The sequence below is a fragment of the Leuresthes tenuis genome, unplaced genomic scaffold (assembly GCF_036924035.1).
Source record: "Leuresthes tenuis unplaced genomic scaffold, fLeuTen1.0.hap1 SCAF_5, whole genome shotgun sequence".
In the NCBI taxonomy this organism is placed as follows: Eukaryota; Metazoa; Chordata; class Actinopteri; order Atheriniformes; family Atherinopsidae; genus Leuresthes; species Leuresthes tenuis.
The window spans coordinates 4,503,742-4,530,703 of NW_027325359.1; the positions used below are offsets into that span (position 1 = coordinate 4,503,742).

The 26,962-nt window shown below is 39.8% G+C and overlaps 1 protein-coding gene across 1 annotated transcript in view; it reads right to left on the minus strand.

The window, feature by feature from the left end:
• ldlrad3 (low density lipoprotein receptor class A domain containing 3) overlaps positions 1 to 26,962 on the minus strand; it is a 78,776-nt gene that overhangs the window by 51,321 nt on the left and 493 nt on the right. Inside the window, exon 2 of the mRNA XM_072385544.1 lies at positions 302 to 448. Within this exon, the coding sequence (XP_072241645.1) occupies positions 302 to 448 (147 nt within the window). The remainder of the gene's footprint in view (positions 1 to 301; positions 449 to 26,962) is intronic.

Sequence of the window (26,962 nt, forward strand, 5' to 3'; positions counted from 1 at the left end):
TTGCTAAACTGGGGCCAAGATGCTAAACTGGGGCCAAGGGGAAGGACGAGAAAAAAAAGTGTGGGAACAATTTGAGGACTGAGAATAGAAGTTAATTTAGGTTTGCGAAAAAATTAGGTTTAACTGGCCCTAATGGCTCTGTAGACAAGGAAGGAAAAACTGAAACACTGCATAGGAAAAAGAGTGCAAGAGTTAAGAGAACATGACGTGACTCTGACCAGGCCATCTGGCTACGCTGCTGTAAGGGAGAGCTGGTGGGCCTAAAACAAGATTTGATTGTGGAATATGAAGCAGAACTTACGACAGCCTTTCTCGTCGCTCTTGTCGAAGCAGTCGGGTAATCCGTCACACTGCCAACCGCCTGGTACACACTTCCCATCTCCACACATGAAGTTTCCAGGAATGTTGCACTCTGTGGTAAAGTTATTCCCAGGAAGCAGCTGGCCCTCTGATTGGCAAACACAGGAATAGAAACAAAGATGTCAGACTGTTACAATCTCCTAAACCCATTTAGAAAACAGTTAGAGATCTCTCGGTCTAGAAATGTTCATCACTAGTCAAAATTGCTGGCCGTTATTTCCTTTCCTTTAGGATAAAGAAATGGGAGTTATTTCATTTAAAAAACAACATTGTTCAGCACACAAAACAGAAGACAATCTCGTTAATGCTAAAGCTGCGAGGGTCATTCAGCGTTAACAGTATTACACAATATCACCAGTTTAAAGCAAGGCAATGTTCTTATAGATGAGATAAGGATACACACCACAATACCAAGGAGCCCCTATACAAATTAAGCACCTTATATACAGATGCACAGACATGCACGAGCGCGCACACACACACATACACACACAAAACATGCACTGAGTGAGGTTGGGGTATATCCAGTTGACGCAGTGCAGCTGCAGTATAATGGGCTGGAATGTGAAACATGGCCTTTTGGCTGAGGTTTGACACTATGCGGTGAGCAGTTAAGCTCGTAAACAAAACTATGTGGCAGTAATGAGGAGTCTCGGCCAGACTCAAGAACACTTTTATGCTGCAGTGTTGAGATCGTGTTCAGCTGATAGGCCACTTCATTACACTTGACAGCAGGACACAGGAGGTCCACCTGCTGCACAAAGGTTTGGACCTTTACACCTTAAATTATCATTTAAGGTAATTGTGAGGTAATTGTGTGTAAGGTTTACCCAAACAAAGACTCATTAGGTCACTAAACTGATCCCTTCTGTCCAAAGAGTGAAAACAAGTGATATGCAAATCGGGATTATCAACGAAGTGACAAGTGTTTATGATGGTGCTTCAGGTGCGCAGGACTCACAGCAGATTTATGACACTGCCGCTACACAGGAACAGCATTAGGGGAATTTGTACAGGAAGTATGCATAAACAAATGCAAATACATAGCTTAAACTTCTCTGTTTCCCTTTTGAGCAGTTTTATATGTTTTTGAGACACTTTCAGTCACTGTACCTTCTTGTATATTGATGGATCGTACAAATGACTGCAGAGGCAAACTTTGCACACTTCTCCCTGCAGCACTTCCATTGTTTTTTTTTTTCCTTTTTCAAATGTGTCCATCATGCAGCACACTCCATGTTACAAAAATTGAGAGGAGCATCACCCAGCTGAAATCAAACCAAAGCACCCAGAGCACCAGCTATTGTGACTGCAAGGGGGGAAAAGCTGGGCATAAAGCAAATATATCACCAACATTTCAATAAACTGATTTTTTTAGGCTGATAAAGTTGGTCCAATTATATTTGTGTGTTATCAGTTCCAGCTGAGCATCTGTTTACATCTGCAGTAAACAACAACGAGGAAGAATCTATGAACAATGTTAGATTATTTACTGTGGAGAGGTGTTTTAATAGTTATTTACCAATAGTTATTTAGCATATATCAATTAAGTAATGAATAAATCTTTGCTGTTAAACTTCTAATGCAACCAAAGCCATGACACAATGGATTTCGTACACAAGCCTCAAAACAAAGGAAATTAATCAATTTAGCAGACACTAGGTTTGTTTTCAACTGAATCAAATACAACAAACACGTTCTCAGTTAAGTCAATTTCATCACTGCAGATCCACCATCAAATACACATGGAAAGCTTCCACATTTGAACTTTTATTAAATTCCAACAAGAGCTTAAATTGTCACCTCAGTAAGCCGATATTCACTTAGAGGAAGCAGACGGCTCCAGAATACAGCTGAGTAACTGACACATCAGTGTAATCTGTTTTACATCACCTTCCCCTGCTGTCCTGTTACCACAGCAGAAACTGAAAAACATGTCTCTTTTAAATGAGACAGCATGACCCTTCTGATCCTCTGAGGAGATGATGAAAAGTCTTATTTTGTCTCTTGCAATCCAGAAACAAGGAGGTGACGGACAAAGAGAAAAGCCTCGTGTAATCTACAAGGACAGACAGGCAATCCGGCTATTATTTCTCTTTATTAATTGATCTCATTCAACTTCAGTAATATGATTTGTACCAACTGCTGAAACAAAACAAAAGAAAGCAGTATGCTAATGGCTGATTTGTAAGAGTTTCACCTGCATGCTTTGTCATTTCAGTGAAGTGAATTGCATCATTGCATCATTCACAACTGATGTTGCAGACTGTTTCATGAAGATAGCGCCTTGCATGGCTATATAAAAAGGATGGTAGTTTCAGATAAGTCTCTAGACTATTATATTGCTGAATGAATTCACAGCTTGTTAGCCAATCAAGGGCTGATGCAACTTGTGATTAAACAGTTCCCAAGCTTAAAATGCAACTAAGGTCTGAATGGGTTGAAAACAAGTGCCTTACATAAATCAATAAAATAAAAATCAAAAGCTGCATATTTACACACTTTTCTTTGTTACTCTTTCATCTATGAGACAGGAACTGGTGAGTTGAGTTATGGTTACAGCTCAACTTAAAATTAATTTAGAAAACCATCCTTGTTCCAGTATACAAGCACAGGAGAGGAATAAAGTCAAGAACCCAAGTCTGTCGGATGTGATGAAAAAAACAATCACAACATTCCACTGCTTTCTAACTTTCTGCCAGTGCTAGCGTTCTCTGCGGGATACCATGGCACATGTAAATAAAATCAAATACTTTTAAGTTAATTAAATGGTGATTTTGTCAGATGTCACTGTGGTTATAAAATTCTTTGAGCAGAACGGCAGTCTGGGTGTTCTTTAAGTGGCTGTGAGTTTAAGCTTTTAGCCTTAATGGGCTGATTTTCAATCACAATTTTTGATGCAGTGAGCCGTCTGACAAAAGAAACAGAAAAATACATGAAAGACAGCAGCTTTAGAGTCTATGTGATGCTCCCAGGCCAATTTGATCCATCCATCCATTTTCTATACCCTTTTAGGGTCATGTGGGCGATGGAGCCTATCCCGGCTGTCATTAGGTGAGAGGCAGTGTATGCCAGTCCATCACAGGGTCACACAGACCGAAAAACAAGACAAACAAAGTTGATTTTTACTGTAAGTCATTTCCTGATCTTCTTCATATGGATACATAGAAGGAATAGAGCGTAACTGACATCACTTTCAAAATGTAAATCTGAGCTAAACTTGCTAACCGTCTCTCTATGTTGTACATGACACAGCCCTAATGCCTACAGCTCTTACACAGGTGTGCTTCACTCAGCAGCTTCCACGAGTGCTCACAGACTGACAAATTTATCCAAAAGTAAGCGTGCATTGGGTCTCCTGGTTTTACAGGCACAGAATAATGAAATACACCAGAAATGTCCATTCAGACACATGTTGAAAAAATGCTGCACAGAACCAAGCAAAATTACTTCACAGAGCCAGTGGAGAGAGAAAGCGGGTTAATTACAGAGTTGCTTTGGGGCATGGAAGGACAGCGAAGGGACCGCTTGTATGTGTGTGATTGAGAGAAAAAGTGCAAAGAAGAAAAAAGTTAAAAAGAGACAGGTTGACAGACAGCTCATCTTTTCCAATGTCTCGTTAACACTGCTGATAGCAAACTTTTTGTAGGCAGGTCGAGCCCATCTTTTGGCAAGCAAACCACATCCTATTCCAACGCCTTTGTTATCATATATATTCAGTAATAAGCCTGGGTACTTTCAGTGGTTAACTGCTGAGGTAACAAACAATTCTACCTCATTACCACCAGAGTAGCGAGCTCATTACAAATGGCTCTGTTACAGAAACACTGTTCTGTTTGCAACGCTCCCAAGGTGATCTGGAGAGTTTTAATGGACATGACAGTCCCCATAGCAAAGTCCCTAAAACATCCATCCTAAATACTTTTAGCTGGGAGGCTTTATGCACAGCAAGAGGATGGGGGCTCACAACTCTGTTGTGTACAACTGTAGTCACACAATGAGTTGATGCACACTTGATACAGGAAAGGCGACTAAATTTTCTACTTAGTTTGAATACCACAAGTCGTGCTTAGCTTGTTTGGCTTCCATCTGCACTGTTAAGGTTTTGGTTGGTACTCAAACAACTGCGGCAGGGTTAGGGTTAGTCACTCCGTACTACACTCTATCAGCTGGTTAGGAGATATATGTCGAACTGTAGCAGCAGTCACATTACAGGTTGATCCTTCTAGATTTCTGACAAAATGTATCTTCGGTTCTCTTTGGACCGTAGCATCAGTGGTCTTTCAACCACTCTCACTGGGCAATGCAAGACTACCTATTTTAGCCATGATCAAAGATATCCCAATGATTCTTTCACATTGGTCATCTTTTATCTAGGACGGCCAAGAATCGCACAGTGTGTAGCGAGCTTAGGGGACAGATGGGGGTGCAAAAATACTGTACTTTAGACACCAACAGTGGTACCACTTCTTTGATTTGTCAACCTCGTAAGTGGAATGGGCACACTGACACTGCAGCAAGTGACATATGTAATTAAAGGCGACCAACAGTGACATAATGAGGGTGTCTTCTTTGAAGTGATACAGAGTGAAAACGGGTTTGTGTAATTCAACTGCAAAAGGAAGAAGACTGCAAGCTACTGACATGGATGGAAACAAGGTTCAATAATAAGAATGAAAATGTAGTTTTTGGTGAAAAAAGTGACCAATTTCAAAAGAAAACTGAACAGGCATCTTTAAAGTTCTGTAGCATTTAGTCAGATTTACTAGCTGGCATACGATTCTCCATTTTCTCAATTTTTCACTCAGGATGAGAAAATGATCTGAAGTTGGAGGTTACATACATGTAAAAGGAAGGCATGGTTGATGGAACTCAGTTGTTTGCAATCTGCAACCTCAACCCTAGATGTCACTAAATCCTTCAGACAGCTATCTATTTTTGTTTGATTCCAAAAAATGTCACAAAAGAGGAAACTAATCAAACCGATTCCCCCTGCAAATAAAATGGTGGAAGTAAAAGTCTGACGTTTATCCATCATAAAGATCTGGAAAATAGGTACCCACTGTTTCATAAAAAGCATTCTAAATTATTCATCATCTTTGACTACTGTTGCCCATCTGAACAAGCAGAAATCAAGCCAGTGCACAAATGGAAAGCATCCAACTTTCATTCAAAGATTTTCCATGGTTACACTTCATACATAATGATTCTGTGAATTGCAGCCCGCAGACTTCAGGGCACGCTAAGCAATTCTCTGAATATGCAAAGACATATTTAGCCACCCACATGTGCCACTGTCTACTTGGTTTTATGAAAATTTTCTGACTAAATGTCAGTATGCTGCTCCAACACTGGACAGCCAATTTGGCAAAAAATGAGTTCATATTACTCTTGACAGAGGCTACTGAAAATTTAATAAACCTTTAAGTTTATAGATGGAAAACCCTCCCCTGAAAGAACTTATTGAATGTGTCGAGCTCTCAGTTTCTGCTACTGGAAGCCTAACAGTGAATGTTGCAATACTCAACAGAGAGATAAAGAACAGTACTATATATCAAAATGAGCGCATGAACACCATACAATGTCGCATTTAGGCTGTTTCTTCATTAAGGGGATGTGGGGGGCAGATGAAAAGGAACAAATAGAAAGCAACGAAACAACTGGACACAAGTTGCATGGACAAAAGCAGAAAACAGTTGAGCAGATAATAAAAAAGGTGCACAGTAACGTAATTCTCTACCCTTGGAACCCAAGTAATAGCCACCCTAAGCAAGTCCTACTCCCTGTGCTCTGCACAAGAAAGGTCAGTGATATAAATCTAAATCTAAGATGCCTGGTGGCTGGGCTGTTACTGTTTTAACTCCCTGTTCCTCAGTAAGCTCAGATATCTGACCCGCATTAATTAGCCCTGGATAAAAGGTTCAGCCTCGGACTGAAACAGCACCAGAGAATTGACTGGGCTGACTTTGTTTACTTTGTGATATAGAATAGAATAGAATTGAAAGTAATACCACGAGAAAGACATCACAATAAAATGTTTCGAAATGGGAACTGCTTTCTTGAGGAATAAATATGCTGTTCTGTCCTTTGAATTAATCCCATTTTCTTATTAGCCATGTCTGAATGTAAGCCTCATGCTGTTAGTAATTCCCAGTGTTGTATAAAAACATCTTTACTGAATTATGTGAAATTGTGTCTGAACCTGTAAAAGAGCATGGCAAGTTACATTCCATCCTGATAATATCAATAAACATGGACAGCAAGGTCTCCTACTGTTGGAGGATTAAGGAATAAGCTGTGAATTAAAACTACCACTTTCAGGTTCAAGGTTAGAAACTTATTTTTCAATTAAACATTACTCATAATGGGTTGGCGATACAGGCTGGAGGAGCAGCAAGAAGATGGAGATGATTTGGCTGCTTCTTTCACAATCTATGCCACACAAAGACTAACACTTGAATGAGTCTGTGTGTGGCAAAGAAAAAAAAGATTACCAATGATGTCTCTTTGGCTCACTGAAGCGTCCAGTATAAATAAGCACAAGTGTAAAGAAGCTGGTTCGCATCAATTAAGGGCACCCAAGAAGGACAGACATACAAGCAGGGTAACATAAGCACTGAGCAACAGAGCGAGCGAGGCCTTAATGGGGAGAGATAGAGAAAAAGGTATTCATGCATGGAAACATACAGCACAACGGAATGAAATTAAACCAGCCCTTCATCTTTTTCAGCTGCTATTCAGCCTTTTTCAGCCTTAAAGGGGGAATCTGTCCTATAAATCCATTTGTTTTGGGGAAGTTATCACTGGCTCCCTAACCTGTAATGTGTAAGTGTCACCGGGCAATAAAAACTAAATGAGCAATTGACTATAAAGTGTAATTGAGCAAGACCCTTGGTTAATTTCAGACTAATTTAATTTTACTTTTCACATCAACACGGGCATGCCACGCTCATTCATATGAGGCAGCAACTTTTATATCTGATGAAAAATTATAGAACAGAAACTGATGTCAAATGCAGTGAGGCACAGCACTTCTGAAATCAGCAGTAGTTGAGTAGATCTCAAATAAATGTGCTAGACATAATATTTCAAATGAGATATTAATGTCAGTAACCTGTCTCACACTCAATGCATTTGGTCTACATCTCAGAGCTGAGAGAAACGTTTAGCCAACAGCCGCTTCATGTTACCAGCTGATAAAGGCGTTCATCATCAATAACTGTTACATTGCTAATATTTAGTGAAAGTTAATACATTACCATTCTGATACCTTTACTGCTAACCTTGTAAAATTCAACTTCCTCATCTTGAGTCTCACTCTTTTGTTCAAATGTGCACAGGTCAATTACTTCAGTATCAGAACTGTCTGTGCACAGCGTAGCAGAGATAGTGCTGCAGAATCAGAAGGAGTCAGGGCACCTACTGCAATCCGCTCGCATGTGGAGAGGTGGCCGGCACCTGATTAGCTTATTCATAGATCCCCAACCACTGAATGAGTAAAAGGAATGTAGAGTCGCACCCAGGCCAATTTAAGGGCTTTATTTCATGGCAAAAAAACTTGAACATTTACAATTCAGTGGAAGACAGATTAGTTTTTATAGGATTAATAACTGCTGGAGTGGGACTTAATTTGAATACACAAACACAATACGGTGCAGTGTGTTTACACAGCCTGCACCTATATGTTCCCCACCAGTAACCTGATATGACTGAGTAACTGGAGTAAGTATGGAATTGATACAGAAGGTAAACATTTAGTTGCGAAGTGAAGTCATATGGTCCTCTCAGAGAACTAAAAGAATTCCCCAAAAAGATAAAACCTGAATTGATTTTGTCCAAGAATTAACAGTAAAATCAGAAGAAAGGAACCAAAATACTAAATAAATTAAGTTTCTCCACTTGTGAAGAAAACAGGTTCAGAAAATAAACTACAAAAATGACATAGACAGACCAATTCCACATGCAATGAGCTTATTACTCACAGAACAAATCTATTCAAGAATTATTAATATTCATGCAGTGGAATCAACCATCAAGCTACATCATCATTAGAATAAAACTTCTCTAATTTTAGACAAATTCTTTCATTTATTATGTATGCACAGCAATGCACTCCCACATGTATGCAATGCTTCCTTCCCACATTCTTGCTTGGTAAATGCTTTAAATGTTTTCTGAGAAACTGGTTAACTTCATATGTAGGTCATGTCTTATTCAAGCTTTTGATGTGTAGCACATTTCCAAAAATAAGACTTCCTGACTAGAGGGAAAAAGAAAATCTTTTACAACTCAGAAATCAGAAAGGTGACTCAGCAATATCCTGTGTTATCTCCAAGGTAGAGGAACATCTGAGAGGACAGGTCAGCATCCTTCTTACCTCAACATCTTCTGATATAAACATGTTATATCTACACCACAGAATCCAAAAACTACGCATAACTTTCTTCTTGGGATAGATTTTTTTTAAATACAATACTGAAATACTACAGTTTTCACAGATTTGACCATTCTGTTATATATCAGGGGCTAGTTTCTTTGACACGGTTAGCGGCTGATTTACACTGCTTCATGCAGTGTAACAACAAAACCCAACAGTGTGAGCAATATGAGTAATTCTACAGCTTTTAAACAAATCCCAGATTTACTCGATTGGACTAAGCGTATGTGTGGAGGTGAAAAATACGTCAAAAAAATGTAACATGTTTGAAAATGTGGTAAGTCCACTGGGTCAAAATAAAACAGATCTGGCGGCAAAATGGATGAGCAATAACGGTCTCAAATAACCGTCAACACAGGTAGGGATCCACTATGACGAGGTTCCTAAGCAGCATACAGTATATGATGCTGCTGACAAGGTCCTAATTATAACTATCCTAAAAAGTGCTTAAAAGCTGCAAATGAAGAAAAAGGCCCAACTGCATGGGTAACCTTTTTTGGCCAAATAGCAGTGGTTATGGTGCTTACTACATGGGTGATGAAATGTGCAGGTACAATATGCACCTTCGGACTCCAGGAACTTTAAAAAGGAACTAACCCTCTTTTGTTGTCGGCACAGCTGGAACTGCATATAATAGTAGTTCACAAGGAGTCTTTTGGCTTGTCCATCTGGGAGTTCCCCCTACACTTATTACCTTCAGAATGATGCTTCAGTGGCTCTGATTGAATCCTGGGTTCAATTTCTGACCAGTCATTATATATCACTGTGTGTCAGTCCCCTGCTCTCTTTCCCGTACTTTCTCTGTTTCTTCACTGCACCTGTTAAAAATCAAATACCTTAAAAAATGAAGTTGCAAGTCTTTTGACTTTTTATCCACTTATCATCACTTTAGTGGAAGTGAGAAGACAGCCACACAAGTGAAGTTAATTGTGATGTTAATTCCCAATCCAATTTTTGAGCGACAAAAGGCATTTTATTTGCAGGTCGTCCTTGGTTGTCTAAAAACTTGTTATCTGAGGACAAATGAGATCATCGTGATGAAAAAACAGGATACTAGTGTGACCTCATGTTTCATCTTTACAGAACATGCTTTTCAAAATCAGCTCTTGTGCTAAACCCTGATATCTGAGCAATATAATCAGCTCGACACACCATGACTGTGTGCACTTATTAGTGGGTGACAAATTTCACAGGGTGTGCTGATGCAATGTCAGAGTAATATCACCAATAAACAACAAAAAGCTGTGATACAAATTTCAGAAAGCAGTTTCCCTTAATGGAAAAATTGGAACTCAGTGGCCATACTGCTCATGAGGAATGTGAATGTGATCAAAATTAAACCTGTCCTGTCATTTATTTTTTGCGGTTTCTATTACCGAGTTGTCAGGATCATTTTGTTGAAACTGGGAGGAGGCACATAAATACATACAGTAAACTGCTGGGTGAAATTCTCTGTGTGCATCGCTATATATTTCCAAGTGGATCAGATAATGCCTCTTGGTATTTTGTGGTAATACATTGTATAGATAGACATTTCTCCACTGTGTGACTTAAAATACATTCATGCTTTCCAGCCATTTAAAGTTTAGCAGGCTAAATTCATACACATTTAGCCCACAGAGATAATACACACAGTGAAGGAGGCGTACGGAGTGGGAAAGTTAAACAGAAGCTGCATGGGTTCTGCTAGAGAGCAACAATGTTTGAGAACCTCCTCCGTCAGTTGTCAGTGATGTAGTAATATTGTGCTTTCCCCATTTCACATGGCATTCAGATAATTCATATCACAGAACAGCACTGTCCTTTCTGAGCCAAACGCACATTTGTCTGTTCTACTAATGCTATGAAAATGTCAGAGCAGATATACCAACGTCCTAAGAAAATAAGCTTTATTAAAAATTGGATTTTCTCAAACCACTTACCCTGCTGAATATAAAGTTGTAAAAACACATACCAAATGCAACACGAACAGTTAAATTTAGACTTTGAAATATAAATTAGGATTCAAGAGGCTATGATCAGACTGAAGTGAAATCAGACCACCAACATTGCATCTGTGGGTGGGATGTGGCGTGCCGCTGTGCCTCGAGGCATCTCCATATTTGCATATCCATAGAGATTGGAACTCTGGATGGAATAGGAGTACTCTTAATCATTTCTGTTGGTTTATCAAACATGTGTTTGTGTGAAAAAAACCTATGAGGAGAAAATGTCATTCACTGCAGGGCGATCTGGACCAATCCCTTATTCGTATTCAATAAAAGTCAGAAACAGTCCAAAAGAAAAAGGTGAGAAAGCCAAATTAGTAAAAGGCCAGTAGCAAACAAAAAAAAAGAAGGAAAAGGGTTAACAGTTGTGTGGTAAACGTCGAAACAACCAGGTCTATACAAGCACACTTGAATTGGGAGTTCAGGAGAGGACAGAAGAAATTATGAGATATGCTGTGAACTCATAATATGAAAACCAATCTAGCAAATAAACAGTACAATATATAAACTGAAACACCACTGTCACAGAATGCTCCTTCTTCTTGATGCAACACATCACATTATATGCTCATGCACATTATATGCAAGTTATTTCCAGAATGGGATCTATGACCTTGTGCGATGCGCTAAACCTGAATAAACATACTTTTTCTAACCTCGATAGCTTGCGGCATTGTCATAGAGACGGAGGGATAGCTATGATTTTAACCACATTTACTTTGAGAAGAAACAGGCTCCATTTCCTTAAGAGCAGCATGCAGCTCATGCTAACACACACAATCTACACAAAATCAATCAGACTGCACCACATGGGTTGTGCTTCACATGGACGTTGACAAGGCAGCATGAGGCTGTCTCAAGCCTTCCGTTCTTAGCATAAAAATCTAAATGCAATCATATTTACTCTTTACATTACAAAATGTGAACATTACATCCCAGTAAAACAACCACATGGAGTGCATTCCAACATTTGCAAGTTTCAGAAGACCCAGCCTCCCTAATGACATAAATTAAATTAGAAAATGGACGTTCACAGCAAATCCATTCTGGTTTCGGTACAAAAATCAAAGATTTCCCATTTGGATAAGACCACCCGGCAACCAGCAGGCATCTATATGGAAGAGCTTTTGACAGACCCTTTTCAAAGCCTCAGTGTAGTTAAAGAGGCTGCATCAACAAAATGCATCATTTGTAAAATGTTAAATGTTCAGATAATCCAATGGTGGCTGCTGCTTTAAAGTTGTTCACAAAATCCCAACACCGCTCACAACTTACAGAAGATATAAATGATGGTTTATGTCAATATAGTATGATGCTGCGCTAGATTACCTTTCTCCCCTATAAAGTCCCGCCAATGACTTCCATCTCTTTCCTCGCTCAAAGTGAAGCCTCATCACCTCGTGGGTGGGGGTGATTAAAACTGCAGTGGGTCGTCATCTACCTGTGTAGGGTCAGTTAGCAGCCTATTGCTTTCTCACTTTGCTCAACACTTTGAACTGGGATGTGTTTCTAAAAGGAAACAAGCATTTAGACATGTGACACAAGCAATGCAACGGGTAGAGATGTTTATCAGGAGAAGATATTGCAAAGAAAGGAACGCTGTGTATTTGTCCTATGACTCAACCACAACCACTGTAGAAATACTAAACTGCTGTTTCATTTTTGAAGAAGTGATTAACAGTCAGGGATTTATTTGGTCGTTCACATAAGGAATCAATCATACATTTGTTTCTCATAAAATAATATTATGAGATTTTTGCTTTACAATAAAAAAAAGAGATTTTTAAAAATGTCTATCAATCATCTGCTTATGACCAAATTATTTATTTATCAGTAATGCAGTCAGGATTGAAAAAAAAAAAATGAAAGCGTTGCATTAAAGGCCGTCAAAGAGGTGCACCTAAGTTAGTCTGGAACCACATTTAATTTCTTCTAATTTGTCACCCCAAGTCCTTTGTCTCATTGAATCTTTACACCACTTATCTATTGAATAATGAAGACATAAATATACAAACTTGCACAACGAGCTCTCCGGCACCATAATCACAACAATAAGTGTTTCATTAGCCTCTGGGTTATCATTGTGAATTCATTTAGCAGCCGACTCTTTATCAAAGGGTAATGCAATGGCTGTCTTATATATTCTCCTTAAATCTTTGGAACAATTACTGGCCAAATTAAACTAGCTTGGCTACATGAGGCTCCATTAATCAAACTGAGCCTAAAATCCAATAACAATGATTCGCTTTTGCCATTTACGAGGCCATCTAGGGTAACACTACAATAAAAATCAGAACATAGACGGATTACAACAAAATGTCAATACTGTAAGAGTTTAAATTCAGCAATGTTACTGGTTACACATGTGCTCGCAGCACAAGGCAGGCTCAGGCATTTTGAACCACTGGGGTATCTGAGAGGTCTTTATGAGAGCGGCAGCATAAACAGTCCCACAACCCATTAACACCATTTACTCTGGGATCGGGGATTTGGCCATACAGGAAAGCTGCTCACTACTCAGACATGGACAAAAAGCAGTGCTGTTTAACATCAAGACAAAAGAAAATAAACAAAAGAAAAAAATGCACAGACACGATGAAGAAGATTATGAAAAAAAACAAACAAAAAAAAACACCCACAATGTCAGCAGGACAAAAATCTTATTATTCTGCATTTCTTCAACAGGTCTGGGAGAGAAGTTATCAAACAAGCATCTATTCCCTTCACAAAACTAAATGTCAACGCTCCCCTGTGTCTCTTTCATCACGCAGTCGACTGTGGCAGAACACGCTGGTAAACAGGACATAACCTTCATCCATCATTATGCCGCGAGACCCCCTAACTGAGCAAATTGGCATTTCAGTAGAGCCAGCCAGATAGTGAGAAATGATGCAGACAGTGTGACAGAGGGACTCTGCCAAAGCTGACCCAATGTTACACCTGTGAGACTCTCAAACTCTCTCTTGATTTCCTCTGAGATGTAGAACACGACACCAAAGCATATTTCTTACAGTCATGTAAGCAAACTTTATGAAGCATTTCAGCTTTCTATATGTAACTGAAAGCACATCTAATTAAAAGAAGAAAAAAAACGATCTTAAGATATGGAAAGTGATGTATCAACCCGTAAAGCACACACAAGATCAGTATGCACCATGGAGGAGATGTACTGTAGGGTACCATGAAAAGGGTGAGAAAGAGGTAGAAAAGAAATTGCACAGTTTTGCTTAAAAAGTGCCTTGAGGGGGAGTGAGGGAAAATGATGGAAGCAAGCAGCGCAAAACAAAAAAGGCACAGACTGCCTTTGTCTGACTTCCACTCTTTGTATTAGCAAGTAATGAGCCTCTAATTGTGTAGCCAGGCCATGGAGTCGCTGCAGGGGTTGAAAAGTAATGGGAATTAAGTCTATCTGGCAAACGTGTGAGGGCAAAGAGAGGGACAGAGGAAGAGAAAGGAAGAGCACAAGGTGATTGAGAAAAGGACTAAAAGGGATGCAAGATAGTGACACTGTATTAAAGAGAAGAGGGGGTAAAGAGAAAATGATGGGCGCATTACATTGAAAATGTTTATTTCAACAGAATGCAGATGAAGCAAAAAGGTGCCATAGGTTCTTTAGCTTCTCTTATCTTTTCTAATATCTGCCGCCTCTCGCCCTGCCTCTCTATAAAATACATCATCTGCTCAATGGTAACAAGTTAAAATGCTAATAAGTCGAATGGTGGGCCAAGGTTTAAGAGGTAGAATGTGTACGAGTACTGTCAACTGATGAAGGAACTAAAGCTCATTCCAATAAGATTTTTGTCAATGTGCTGTCTATAAAACTTAAACACAGATGCAACATGACAGCAAAATACATGATTGATGATGAAAAAAAGTCACAATTTCTAGACCAACTTCTCCCCATTTCCTCAGGTGAATGGGAATAAGCCATGTTAATTTGTGTGCTATCCTGAGTCTTTGTCAGTATGTTTGTCTGTATTTAGGCATATGTGCATAAACTATTCGTTCATGTAAATTTATCCCAATATGACTGCAGAATCTACGACCCCCATTACGCCTCCTGTTTGCTGATAATTCTTCTTTGTTTGAGAAAACTGATGCCTCTGGCTTCTCACCCCCGGTATTACCGAGACCCATAATTCTGTTAGACACAGTTACAGACCCCCATGTTATCACAGTAATGGCAAAAAACATGTCTCGTAGCAGTGAGAAAAAGCAACTTAGAGCTCATGTTACAAAAGGCGACCATTTGCTTTTCATCACGTAGCACATCAGGGCTCCTGCAGCTCAAAATCACATGCAGACTCACATCCAGAGCTGCAGTGCCTTGAAACCTCAGGATCACTTGCTCCTATGACATTAGTCCACTTTAGCCGTTATTTCCCACAGTCTTTGCTCTATATCCATTTAGTTTAGCAGCTCGGTGACTACATGACTGATCAGTTTGGATCAGTAATTAGAGCCTTCGACCTCATTTTTGTTAATTGCTGCTACACTTGTAGCATCTGTGATAATAGAATTTGGGATGTTGGCTGCAGGTGGAGGAGGCTGGTATGACAAAGATACACTGTTCAAAGTGCTCTGCACAGCAACGGTTGAGACAGCAAACCGAATGAAAACAAATGGCCTGCTGTGAAAACAGTTCCCTCTCTTTGGGGCTGGTTTTCAAAGTCCTTTTTTTTTCTTCCCTCCCACAGGTTTAAGGGCTTTCATGTGAGTTTGTGTTGACTTCATTAGTTTAAGAACATGCATAGTGTGAACACTGCACGGCATTGTTTGAACAAGTGGGTACATGCATATAAGAATGTTAAACTGACTTTGTCACTGTACAAAAGTATCTTCCATTGACAAAATGTTAGTCAAGCATCTTTGCAAAGTGTGAACATAATCAAAAATCTAAACATTTCTTGTGTGGTTTGTGTGTGGAAATGAGGTAGAGTTTGGAACTGGCTGCAGCGGTCAGTTAAAGAATAACCTGTCATAAGCCATCGGAATCAGCTGCTGTGTGGTTCCCTCAGAGCGGTCGGGCTTCTGGTCCAATGCAGCCACAGCGAAGATGAGCATCACATGAGAGTGAAACGTGATGTTTACCAGCTTCCCTGCTTTCTTTAAAACGTATGCCCAACTCTATCTGAATCTCTGTCAATTGTGCGAGCCTTAGCATATTTAGGGCAGTCTAGGATATTTAGGAGCACTTTATTTCCAGTTAAACGCATATTCATTCTTTTGGAAATACCACCTGGGAAACTTAGCTGCATTGGACAGCTTAAGATGAACTAATGGGCACGTTACGGTCTGCGCATTAAGGCATTGTATACTCTCGCTGTACATCTCTGTACAACGTGTGCGTAAAAATGTAAAAACAAAATTTGTTTATGTCTACATTTATTAGAAAGTTTATAGAGCGATTCTTGTGTTAGGGACCATTTCATTTTTAGTGCTCAGCTCTTTACATTCAGGCAAGAAGATCTGTTGGCCTACCAGTGTCCAAGTATTTTCATAAGAAACGGCCTTGATAATAATATCCAGTAATAAAATGTTTACAGCGGATGAATTTTAGTTTTTTTAAGATGAAACGCTGTTCTATTAGGATGCGACCACCAGGCAACTGGGTGGGAGTGGCTTCGACAAACCCTCTTAAAAGCCTCAGCCTTGTAGAAGACACTGCATTATTGATAGGGCATCTGTGGACTGAAATAGCACCAGAGTAAGTGGAGAGAAGCAAAGGAACAAATAATATCAGTCATTTTTTGGGGTAAAAAATAATCATTTAACTGTCAGACATTGGAAAATAGCACATGAATAAAGTATTTGATAGATGGAAACTATATTTGTGTGTTCGATTGTGTGTAAAAACTGAAATCTTCATTCAGAAATTAAGATTTTGGATCATTGTTACACACAAAAAACAATGGTAAAAAACATGAATTTAATCACTGCTTTTGTATTTGGCAAACTGCACTGTTCAAAAGACATCAAAAGCTTTGGAATAGCATTACAGTAGTTCTGTCAGAGTGCAATAACTACAAAGCAAATCAATCACAAGCTTGCTCTATGTATTTGTAAATCTCACAAATCTTTCATAAAGTATCTTGAGTCGTTAGGCGCAGGACGGCCAGCCTGGCAAACCGTCTTGGGCGTAGAAGAAATGAGTCAGATCCTTGGCCTGCAGCTTCTCATCAGGACAAGCCGTACAGGGACAGACTCAATTACCATCCCTAATACACTCGACCCTGGCAAGACTAATAGTTCTTGTCTAAGAACTAATTTCTTGCCCTGCTCCTGATCAAAGCAGTCCAACTTCTGCTTTCATTTACCTTCCAGGTACCATTTACCTTCTTCTATTTTGCTTTCCTAAAAATAAAATCAAAGAATAAGATTGTTTGTTGTTCTTTATTCCCGAGGAGCAGGAACTCCCATACGTCTTTGGTATTCATTGAATAAATGAAAAGATTCACTATTTATGTGACCTAGTCCTGTGGGGTGCTGCCAAGCCATCCTTGACAGGGAAGCAGCATTAAGGCAATTAGCATGGGCTTTGCATATGATTTCGGCTGGCAAGACTGTTTCCATAAACAGCAGGCGGGATCGAGTGATTAGTTCCTGTGAGGATGAGCGCCTTGCCTCCTCTGGTACCTGTCCAAGAGAGGATTACCCTTTACACATATTTTGCATATACCCCGCTCCTTAAACATACACAAGCACGCATCTTCACTGGCTCAAAGTAATGATGGCAGCTTAAGAAGAAAGAAAACAGTGGAGAATCAGTGTGTTTACACAGAGGACTGATGACTCAAGGGGTTAAGCCATGTTTGTGATATGGCAGAGACAGAATGATGCCTGATCCACGCAATAAATTCCAGCTTCTACATCACTTCATCCGAAAAGCCTCAGTCAGATGGAGAAATGATCCCTTGTTGTCTTTATCCTTTCATCATCAATTTCACACAGAGAATCTTCAGTTTCAGCTCCATTTAATGAGCGAGTTTTCAGGTATGCAATAATGGGAAGTTCAATATCAATATCAAGGGGTCCCAAGTCAAGGCTCCAAAATTAATTGTGACAAATAGGCAATTATTAAGTCAGGCGAATTGAGACTGATCTTATTTGTTCATCAAGGCACTCCCCTGGAGAAGTAGCTTAAAGTCCATTATAGCTTTTATGTCTGTAAAAGAATTTCACCTGAAAGGCTGCTAAATCAAACGAGTGTCCGTGTGAATGAGCATGCAGAAATGGGTGAAGAGAATTCAATTGGCACTGTCAAATAAATGTCAGTGTAGTGCAAAAATAACTGGATCACAGCCCTCCCTTGTGCATTTCTCCATATAGATAGGGTGTTGGAGTGACTGAGATTTAGCTGTCCTCTTCCCTCACTTCATCATGCCTGCTCAAACCTTCCTATTCCCAGAGTATCTTACTGATGCATAAGGCACACAATGCCATGTGCACATCTCCAAGGTATAGACTGTGATGCAAAATGGTGTGCGCACATATCCATCGCACAAATATGGCATTATATCCTCACACTTAAGCCTACAGGAGATACTGCCAGATCAATATCAATAAGACATACTCTGCAGATATAGTATAGTAGATGCACTAGGATCAAGAGGGAAAAGGTATTTTGGTGCACTCTCCGTAATTTTCACACGCTAGAGCATCCCAATTATAATTGTGTGTTAGTCCCAGGGGTGACAGTCTAGCCCTGACCTAATGAACAATCCAAAATTACTGTTTGCGTAAAGAACTCCACCAAAGGTCTCCATAATCCTAAAGATTATTGTAATCCTGCAGATTAATGCATCAACACACAAGTAAGATGCACTTCTAACACAGCTTTTACTTACAATGCCATTCGGACCATTTTCTCACTCGCGCCATCACATCACGCTGGATGCTTATAACCAGCAATAATAAGAGAAGCATGGAAGACTGCAAGAAAATACATCTATTCAAAACAACAAATTTACAGATGATTAGATGTTTGGAAAGAAAATGCATCTAATTACAAGTACAGCATCCAAAGGCAGAGGATAAAACTGGGCCTGTATAAATACATATATATACATGAAACAGGATCAATAGCCCAAATAGTACCCATATCCCTTACTGGGTTTTTTTCATTACATTACAGATTTAATGTAAATCTGTAAGGTAATGCCCTGTTTTATCAACTTGGCACAGTCCTCTGAGGAAATACTAAAATGTATGAGACATACTTTGGTCACAATATCATTTGGCTTGGGCCAACAGCCGTCTACTTACTCCTCTCAACAGTGATCGCTGACTAACTGACTTTTGTTAGGAATGGGGAGTGGGGAAGTGATTCCACCTCTTGCTGAACACAACGTGTCGGCCTCTGACAAAACCATGCAACTGCATCTGTTTGAACATCCCTTGAATAAGAAGAAGCTCCCAAAAAAGTTCAACCACTGAGGCTTCAACAGGCCATTGGTGAGCAGTTAGTTAGCTAAGCACACTGTGTAATACTGACTGTAGAATAGAACCCACTGCAAGTGACTTCTGCTGTCAGAACCTGATTATTTCCTCAAGTTTATTGAATGATTCTGTTTCTCCAGTCACACCAAAAAAAATACTTGAGCTCTTTCCATCTATATAGATAACATTACTTAATTGATGGCATGAGAGACCATTTATCACTCAAAGGCATTAGTTATCACAACCAACAAACAATGCTTTCTAATAAACAGCAATGGGCCGAGCACATGTACACAGCATAACTCACAGCGATTCATTTATACCATTAATCACCAAGTTTGAACAATTTGTATATGTCAATGTCAATAAATAATTGCGCTTTTGTACATCTAAGAGCAATGCCCTGAGAGCAGTACTTGGCGTTCAGTGTCAATAACAAAGACTGACTGGCAGCTAACATCACGTAGTGTTGTCGCAATGAGAGCCTCATAATACACATTAGCCACATAGCTGCGGGTTGTCCAAAGCTGATAACACAGTCCAGTGAAAAGTGGTTGCTACAGACAAACTCTGCTGATTTACCTTCAAATCTAATGTGTCCACTTGGCTTTTACATCCCCTGAGGCTGAGTGTTGATGTAAGATGCATCCTGTTTAGTACAGCTAACAACACCCCTTTTGTGTGAAGCTGCCTTTCATCGTTCTAGCGGGTATAATGTGAGTGGGCAGCGCTCAGAGGCCAAGGCCAAGCAGGGGAGGTAGGCAGAACTTCACAAGTGACGTAACTTGCCACTGAAAATCTGAACGGATCGCTAAATTAGAGGTTTTAAAACCAGGAGGGCACAAAAAAATAGAGCCAGGTGTGTGTGTTTTTTTCATAATTTTGCAGTCAGAGAAAAGGGGATTTTTCTTTCATAATATGCCCCCTTTAAGGTAGTGTTTGTTTGGAGTAAAAGAGGGATGCTTTAGTTTCAGTCCAAAATAGACTGTCAAGAGTCCAGACTGGCTGCCACGGTGGCTGTGAGACACTGTACAGCAAATGACTGCTAACCACAGGGGACAGCAGGAGAGCCAGCTGTCAGCATGCCAGGGTCCATTCCCAGTCTGACAGCAGGCAAAGCAACACAGGAACACATACGGCAGGTCACTCTCCTCTCAGAGGGGGCACCTTGGATGAAGATTAAAGCGGGGAAAGAAAGGTGAGTGAGCGAGGAAAAATTGTGCAAATGCCATGTAAGGTCCTACAACTGAGCCTTATTGAAGGTTTGAATCCTACACAAACTGCATTTCTAGATCAAATACATGATAACAGATGAACACTGTAAAGACCAACACTTTGAATGACTGAAAAACAACAGAATATCAGCAATTAAAGTCTGCCGCTACAGTCCCACGTGGGAGTCCTGGAATATAATACTTGCGTAACAACCCTGAATAGTTTTACACCCACCATAAAAAGCCACAACATAATGACTTAATATTTAAAATTTTAATTTACCATGTCATTTTATTAGCAGAAGCTGAGCATATCTTAAAGTTTGACTGCCAAATAAAAGCTCTTGTCCATGGAGATAGTACAAACTGCTGAGTAGCAGAACAGCTCACGCACTTGTCAGGACTAACTTATCTTACATTTGAAAGAAACACTACAAAGGAGCAAAATAAGTTGTCAGTTAAAGTCATAGTCATCATAAACTGTCTTTTGGAGGGTCAAGCTCAAAGATAGGTCATAGCTTATATGCCTGTCCGGAATTTAATTATACGATTTAAACACCAAACACGGTAAGGCTGCCAAGCTGCCGAATACATCCCATAAACCCCCTCTTGTAAGCAGCACAATGCACTCCAGTTCTCTGGGTCATGCGTTTTTCACTTAACGGTTCAGAAAGTTATAGATCGATGGAATTTTATGGAATTACTCCTTTTGCCAATGCACCTGAGCTAGATTTTATCTAGACACTAAAATTAGATTTAAAACACATTAAATGCCTGATTAGACTGCTCTACTCTCATTCTCCTCTGCATCTCAAGAGAATTTTGTTTTATCGTACAAAGACAGAGAACGGGATAGTGCAGGTACACCTATGCCAGCATATACAGGTCAATGGTACAGGGGAGACAGATGAGCAGTATGAGCAACAAATTTTGGAATATCTCAAAACAAATGGGATTCTTGAAATTCCTAAACCTTGCCTTACCATGTTTATGTAAAATAAAATAAAGTTGATGAGAGCCAGCAGAAGTCTTAAAAATACCCCAAAAAGATAAAATGATTAGACATTCTTCATAAACAGAGTGCATCTCAGGTTTCTTTTTGGATTCTTTCATCGAAGACAGTTAAAAACAGTGCTACACACAAACTGTTCTTATGGTTAATGCAGTACATTGATAAAGGGAATTTAGCTCAGCAGTCTCAGCAGAAGTCTCCTCAGCAGAGGATTCCAAGAAGACAAAGATACAGGGGAACTGAGCAAGAAGCAGACAAAGAGATAATATAGCACTGGTTCTCAATTGTGGGAGAGAACCTCACAATCATAAAAGTATTCCCTCCATGACTCATGCTGTTGCATTTGCTTGGTGTTCGCTGTTGACCGAGTTAGCCACATGGAGTTTATCTGCCAGAAAATGCGCTCGCAGATTTCCTGTAGTACCAAGAAGAAGACTGAAGTCAGTCTACAGTGTGCAATACTTTGGATTTTGTTGAGCTGAGTGTTTAATAGCAACTAAACATGTTTAGTTGCAAAAATTCGGTGTCAGTGTTTCATAACTTACAGAAAAAACACATTTACTTTATTTCATTCCTCTGAACGATAACTTGATATGGTTGGATCGATAGGACGTGAAAGCGAAATGCACACATAAACCTCAGGGGGCGCCAAAGGTGTATCCACAGTGTAGTAGAGCAAAGTGCCCAATACACTCGCTAAATGCATTTGCCAAATGTGGAATTTGAATAAGTGGCAGAAGGTAAATGTCTTCCAAAAACCCCAATGTTCATTTACATTGTGCATTTTGCTACGAAAAAAAAAAAGTTTCAAAGAAACTACATAACTGTAACAGTTAACCTGTATAACTAAACATAACTGAACTAAGAAAAAAAAAAAGTTATGCTACATGCACCCAGCTACATGTTCATGGCCCTCCCCGCTGCTCAGACAAAGGCCAGGTATAAAATAACCTTAGGATCCTCATCATAAAATGGCTTCCTTGGACTCCACCTCGACAGCTAAGTCTCTTCTCTGCAGGCTTCCACAGCACAATAAAGTTACTAATCTGCAGTACACAAACTATGTATACACGGCCTTTCGACATCAATGAACAACTAAACAAACAGTTTTAACCAATAAAGAGAACTAACTAAAGGATGGATACTGGTGTGTGTCTTGATTCAACAGATGTTGATGTACTTTAGCTAAAGTCAAATAGAAAGCAAAACACAAACCAAAACGAGATAGTTGGTTAATGCTGATGTAGCTTAAAAACTATTTTAAAAACTAAACTACTTATTTTGTATGTTGAATATGGTGACAAATGTTGTCACTCACCCACTTTGTGATGTATGTTCTTTGGTCGACGGAAAGTAAAAAATGGTCTGTGCAGATTCGTCCACGGATTGATCTTAACACCCATGGAAAACTCTGATCAATACAAGGCACCGATCAGTGATTAACAAAACCTCTGCATCACTGCACGGCAATTTAGTGACGGTTCAATATGTAATGAGCCATCAGCCAATTTTTTCCAGTTGATTTTACTTCCCTCTGTGTCCTTTAATCTATATAGACAGAGGTTCATGAAATATTTAACATCATGACTTATTGATCTGAGATGCCAAAAGAGACCGATCAGAGCACATACAATATAATTTACACGCACTGGTCAAAGATCCTGCAATGTGCATATGCTTTATTGTAGTAGGATCACGTTGAATTTGTAGCAACGTTAGACTGATGAATGGTGCAGTATTAACCACACATCCCCTTAAAGAAGTTAAAGCTGCTCTGTTGCCACAGTCAGAAACATGACTCCGTTCATGTGGCTTTGTTTAACAACTATGGGAACTAGAGGCACGTTGGCCAAACTCAACCCCAGTTCTTCTCAATGACATCCAACAATGCCTGGAAGCCTTTCATTTATGTCCGCCAAAGCAAAACATCTCTACCTCTGTCTAATTTATTTTTTGGTTTTGAAAGACAGGCAAACATAAGGACAAACGCACTGAAGGAGGTTGGTTCAACTGGCTCGTCTCAGGGAAGCAACAATGCCGAAATAAAAAGGTCAATAAGTGGAACAGAGAGTGACTCTGTCATTCTGTTCTTTGAGCAAAATGACCGATGAAGTAAACTAACCAGTAAAACAAGGCAACGGACAAAGAGACGTTCTAGCTAATATCGAGCTGACATTATTACCCCGGTCAGCTTATGAGCTAATAAATCACCAAAGCACTTTTTGTTTATCAGAAGCCAACAACACGTACACATTACTGAAGGAAGCTTACCACAACAATCTTCTGGGGAGAAAAGTTCTCACACTAATTAAGGAGTACAAGCTCCTTTGCTCCTGATACAGGAAACTATGGTGGGCTTTGCCACTTCACACTAAATCTCTGTTCCACACAATAAAATGATATTGTGTCCCAGTCTAACCGCAGGCCTGTTTGGTTCTCCGGAAAACATATTTCTTTTTGACAGCAAAAAAATTTAATTTGTCCTTGTAGGAAATTACAGGTGATTCTAACCCCTTTCTTACCCCCCAAGTTTCCCAATGATCCAAGACAGTGATAATCCACAAAAGCATGACTCTGAAAACATTTAACTAAAAAGAAATTCAACCACCAGTGAGGGGTGACTAATGAATCTCATGGTTTTGTATCTTATATTATTCTGAACTGACTCAAAAATCCCCAAAAGTATATAGCTGCAGGGAATGGGCGAAAATTTGTGACTCATCAAAATCAATTAGCTTAACTGTCAGATCTATTTCATTTGCAGCTCACTGAGCAAAGGACAGGAGGCGCTGATGGTTTGGAACACACTGGATGGATCAAAAATATCTCTTCCTTTTCATTCCATCAAAAATTATCTAGATCTAACAGGAACATTAAAATCAGAATGGCATCAAACAGACGGATCCCAGCCTACCGACAGTTACTAAATCTGTTTTTATATAATGTGCTTGCTCCTGACTCGATAAAAAATAAAGGTGGTTTAAAAAATAAATAAATAAAATAGTAGTACTACTACTACTACTACTAAGCGTAGTGTTTTGTGTAGCGTAATGTGTTTTTGGCTATGCCCATTCAAAGCACCCGGAATACCCATTCAGCTTCTAATTCACGATGAACAAAGTGAGTGCAACTCGAACAAACATCATACGTGTCCACTGAGGAGCTTCACCGCTTCCAGGTATTGGTCAGTTGATGGGTGAGCCAGTAGGCAGTGTGACCAGACATGGTTGGTAGGTGCTCTCGAGCCATAACTGCACTCGATTGGAGAAACCGTCTAATTTGTGGGCACATATTTCAAGCCAGAGCAACATTTTAACTCGCTTGGACACATTATCTTATATTGTAAAAACACAAATCAAAATGTGTTTCTACTGCGATGGACTGGCCACCTGTCCAGGGTGCACCCTGCCTCTCGCCCACTGACAGCTGGGAGAAGCTGCCCCTCCCGCAACCCTGAACTGGTATAGAAAATGGATGGATGAAAAATGTGTTTCTAAAATAATTTGGGGTGAGCCATGCAGTTGCTGAGTCCTCTCTCCTATTTGATTGACAAGGTTAGATTCAAAATTAAATTCTGGAGTATCCAAAGATGGTTCCTCAACACTCCTGATTTGCATAAAGTAAAAAAAAAAGAAAAGTTAAATATGTAGGTTATAAGATATAAAGAGCTCAACCTGACACTCCAACTCTAAACCAGGTGTTTCATGGGATGAATTCAATTGTTTTTTACAAACACAATGATTGGAAATGACTGACTCTGTGGACATGTACCATCAGGCACACCCACCACCAAGCAAGAAAAGACTCTCTGCCATAAATGCTAAAGTAAATCATAATATACAGTCAGGGAAAATGAAAGAAATGCAGGTGTGCGTTAACACAATGCCAAGAAGGAAAGACATCAGCAGGGAACTTAGGGACGCAGTTGTTGCTGCCCATCAACCTTGGGAGGGTTAAAGTACCATTTCCAAACAATTTTGAGTTTAAGATTCTACAGTAAGAAAGATTATTCAAAAGTGGAAAACATTCATGACAATAGATAGACAGAATAGCACGTTAAACGTTAAAGTTCACAAAAGTGTAATTTGAAGAAGACTTTGCCAAGAAGTTGCTGAGAAAAAGCCTCTCCTGTTTGAGCATTGCGGAATGGTTTAGGTTTCAAAAGGTGCATCTGAACAAACCATTAGGTTACAGGCAAGACTGAGGTGGAGATGTTTGGCCGTATTGCTCAGCAGCATGTTTGGTTGTATCCAGCATATCAGCACAAAAACTTCATGCAAACTGGGAAGCACGGTTGTGCAGGGGCGACAATTTGGGTTTGTTTTGCAGTCACGGGACCTTGAAAACCTTGCAGAAAGAGAGACCACGAACTCTTTTGCACACTACAGTATACAAAGAGGCAATCTGTGTGACGGTGAAAGCATGGCCAAAATTATGTCATGCATCAGGACAATGATCCCAAGCACAGGAGCAAATCAGCAAACAGAACAGTGGGGAAAAAAAGTGAAAAAACAAAAAGCTCAAGGGATTGTAAGGGCTTGGGGGGACCGTTGGAGTGCTGAGCAAATGACTGCAAACCTCAATGAACTGAAGCTAAAAGTGAGCCAAAATTCCTCCACAACAACCAGAGAGACTGACAATGTGATACAGAATACTGCTGCTGAAGGGTGTTCCACAAGCTTTTGAATCGTGGTGTATGTATACTTAGCTTTTCACACACTGCTACTGCTTCTTTTTTGTTAAACAAATACTGGCATGATGTAATATGTCGTTTGGCTCCTTGTCTTTACCTTATTTTGAGACCTGGTATGGAGCATATATTGTTATCCTGATAAGCAAACCCTTGGAATTGAAGGAAGATATACTCTCATTTTCATGACCGTATGGGTCATTTTTAAAAGCATGCATCGGGTTTGTCAGCATATATTCTGTCTTCACCTTTTTTTCAGCAACTCGCATTATTTACCACTAAGCTTCAGCAGTTCCACCACATTGACAGGTTTGCCCTAATTACGCTTTTCTTGTAAGGGCTTTAGACGGGTTCCTCGAAAATGAATGCATGGAAGTGCTTCATTAAGTTTATGTTCAGGTTGCAACATTTCTTTAAACCAAAAGTGAGCGTCATTCTAACCGGCTGTTAAGCGTAAACACCTGCACAGCAGCGTCTTTTCACAGGGCCCCAGCTACCGCGTCAGTGCCGGAGAACCGATAGACTTGTCAGCACTCCTGTCAACATCCTCTCAGTCCTAGCGTTGCAGGGAAGACTAAAGCCTCATCACCCCAAAGACACAACGAATGGATACGGCATGGAGCGTGTCTCCAACAAAACTATGCACACACACTCCACACACACTCCAAGGTGCAATGCATTCGACATGCAGAAAAGTCTCTCAGACGAAACGCTCCCATCTCTCCAGACAAAACAAGCCCATTCAGTCGATGGAAGAAAAAAGTCTGATAACTCATTTTCAAAGACGTGGCTCCAATATGTTCGAGCCAACTCGTCGAGGAG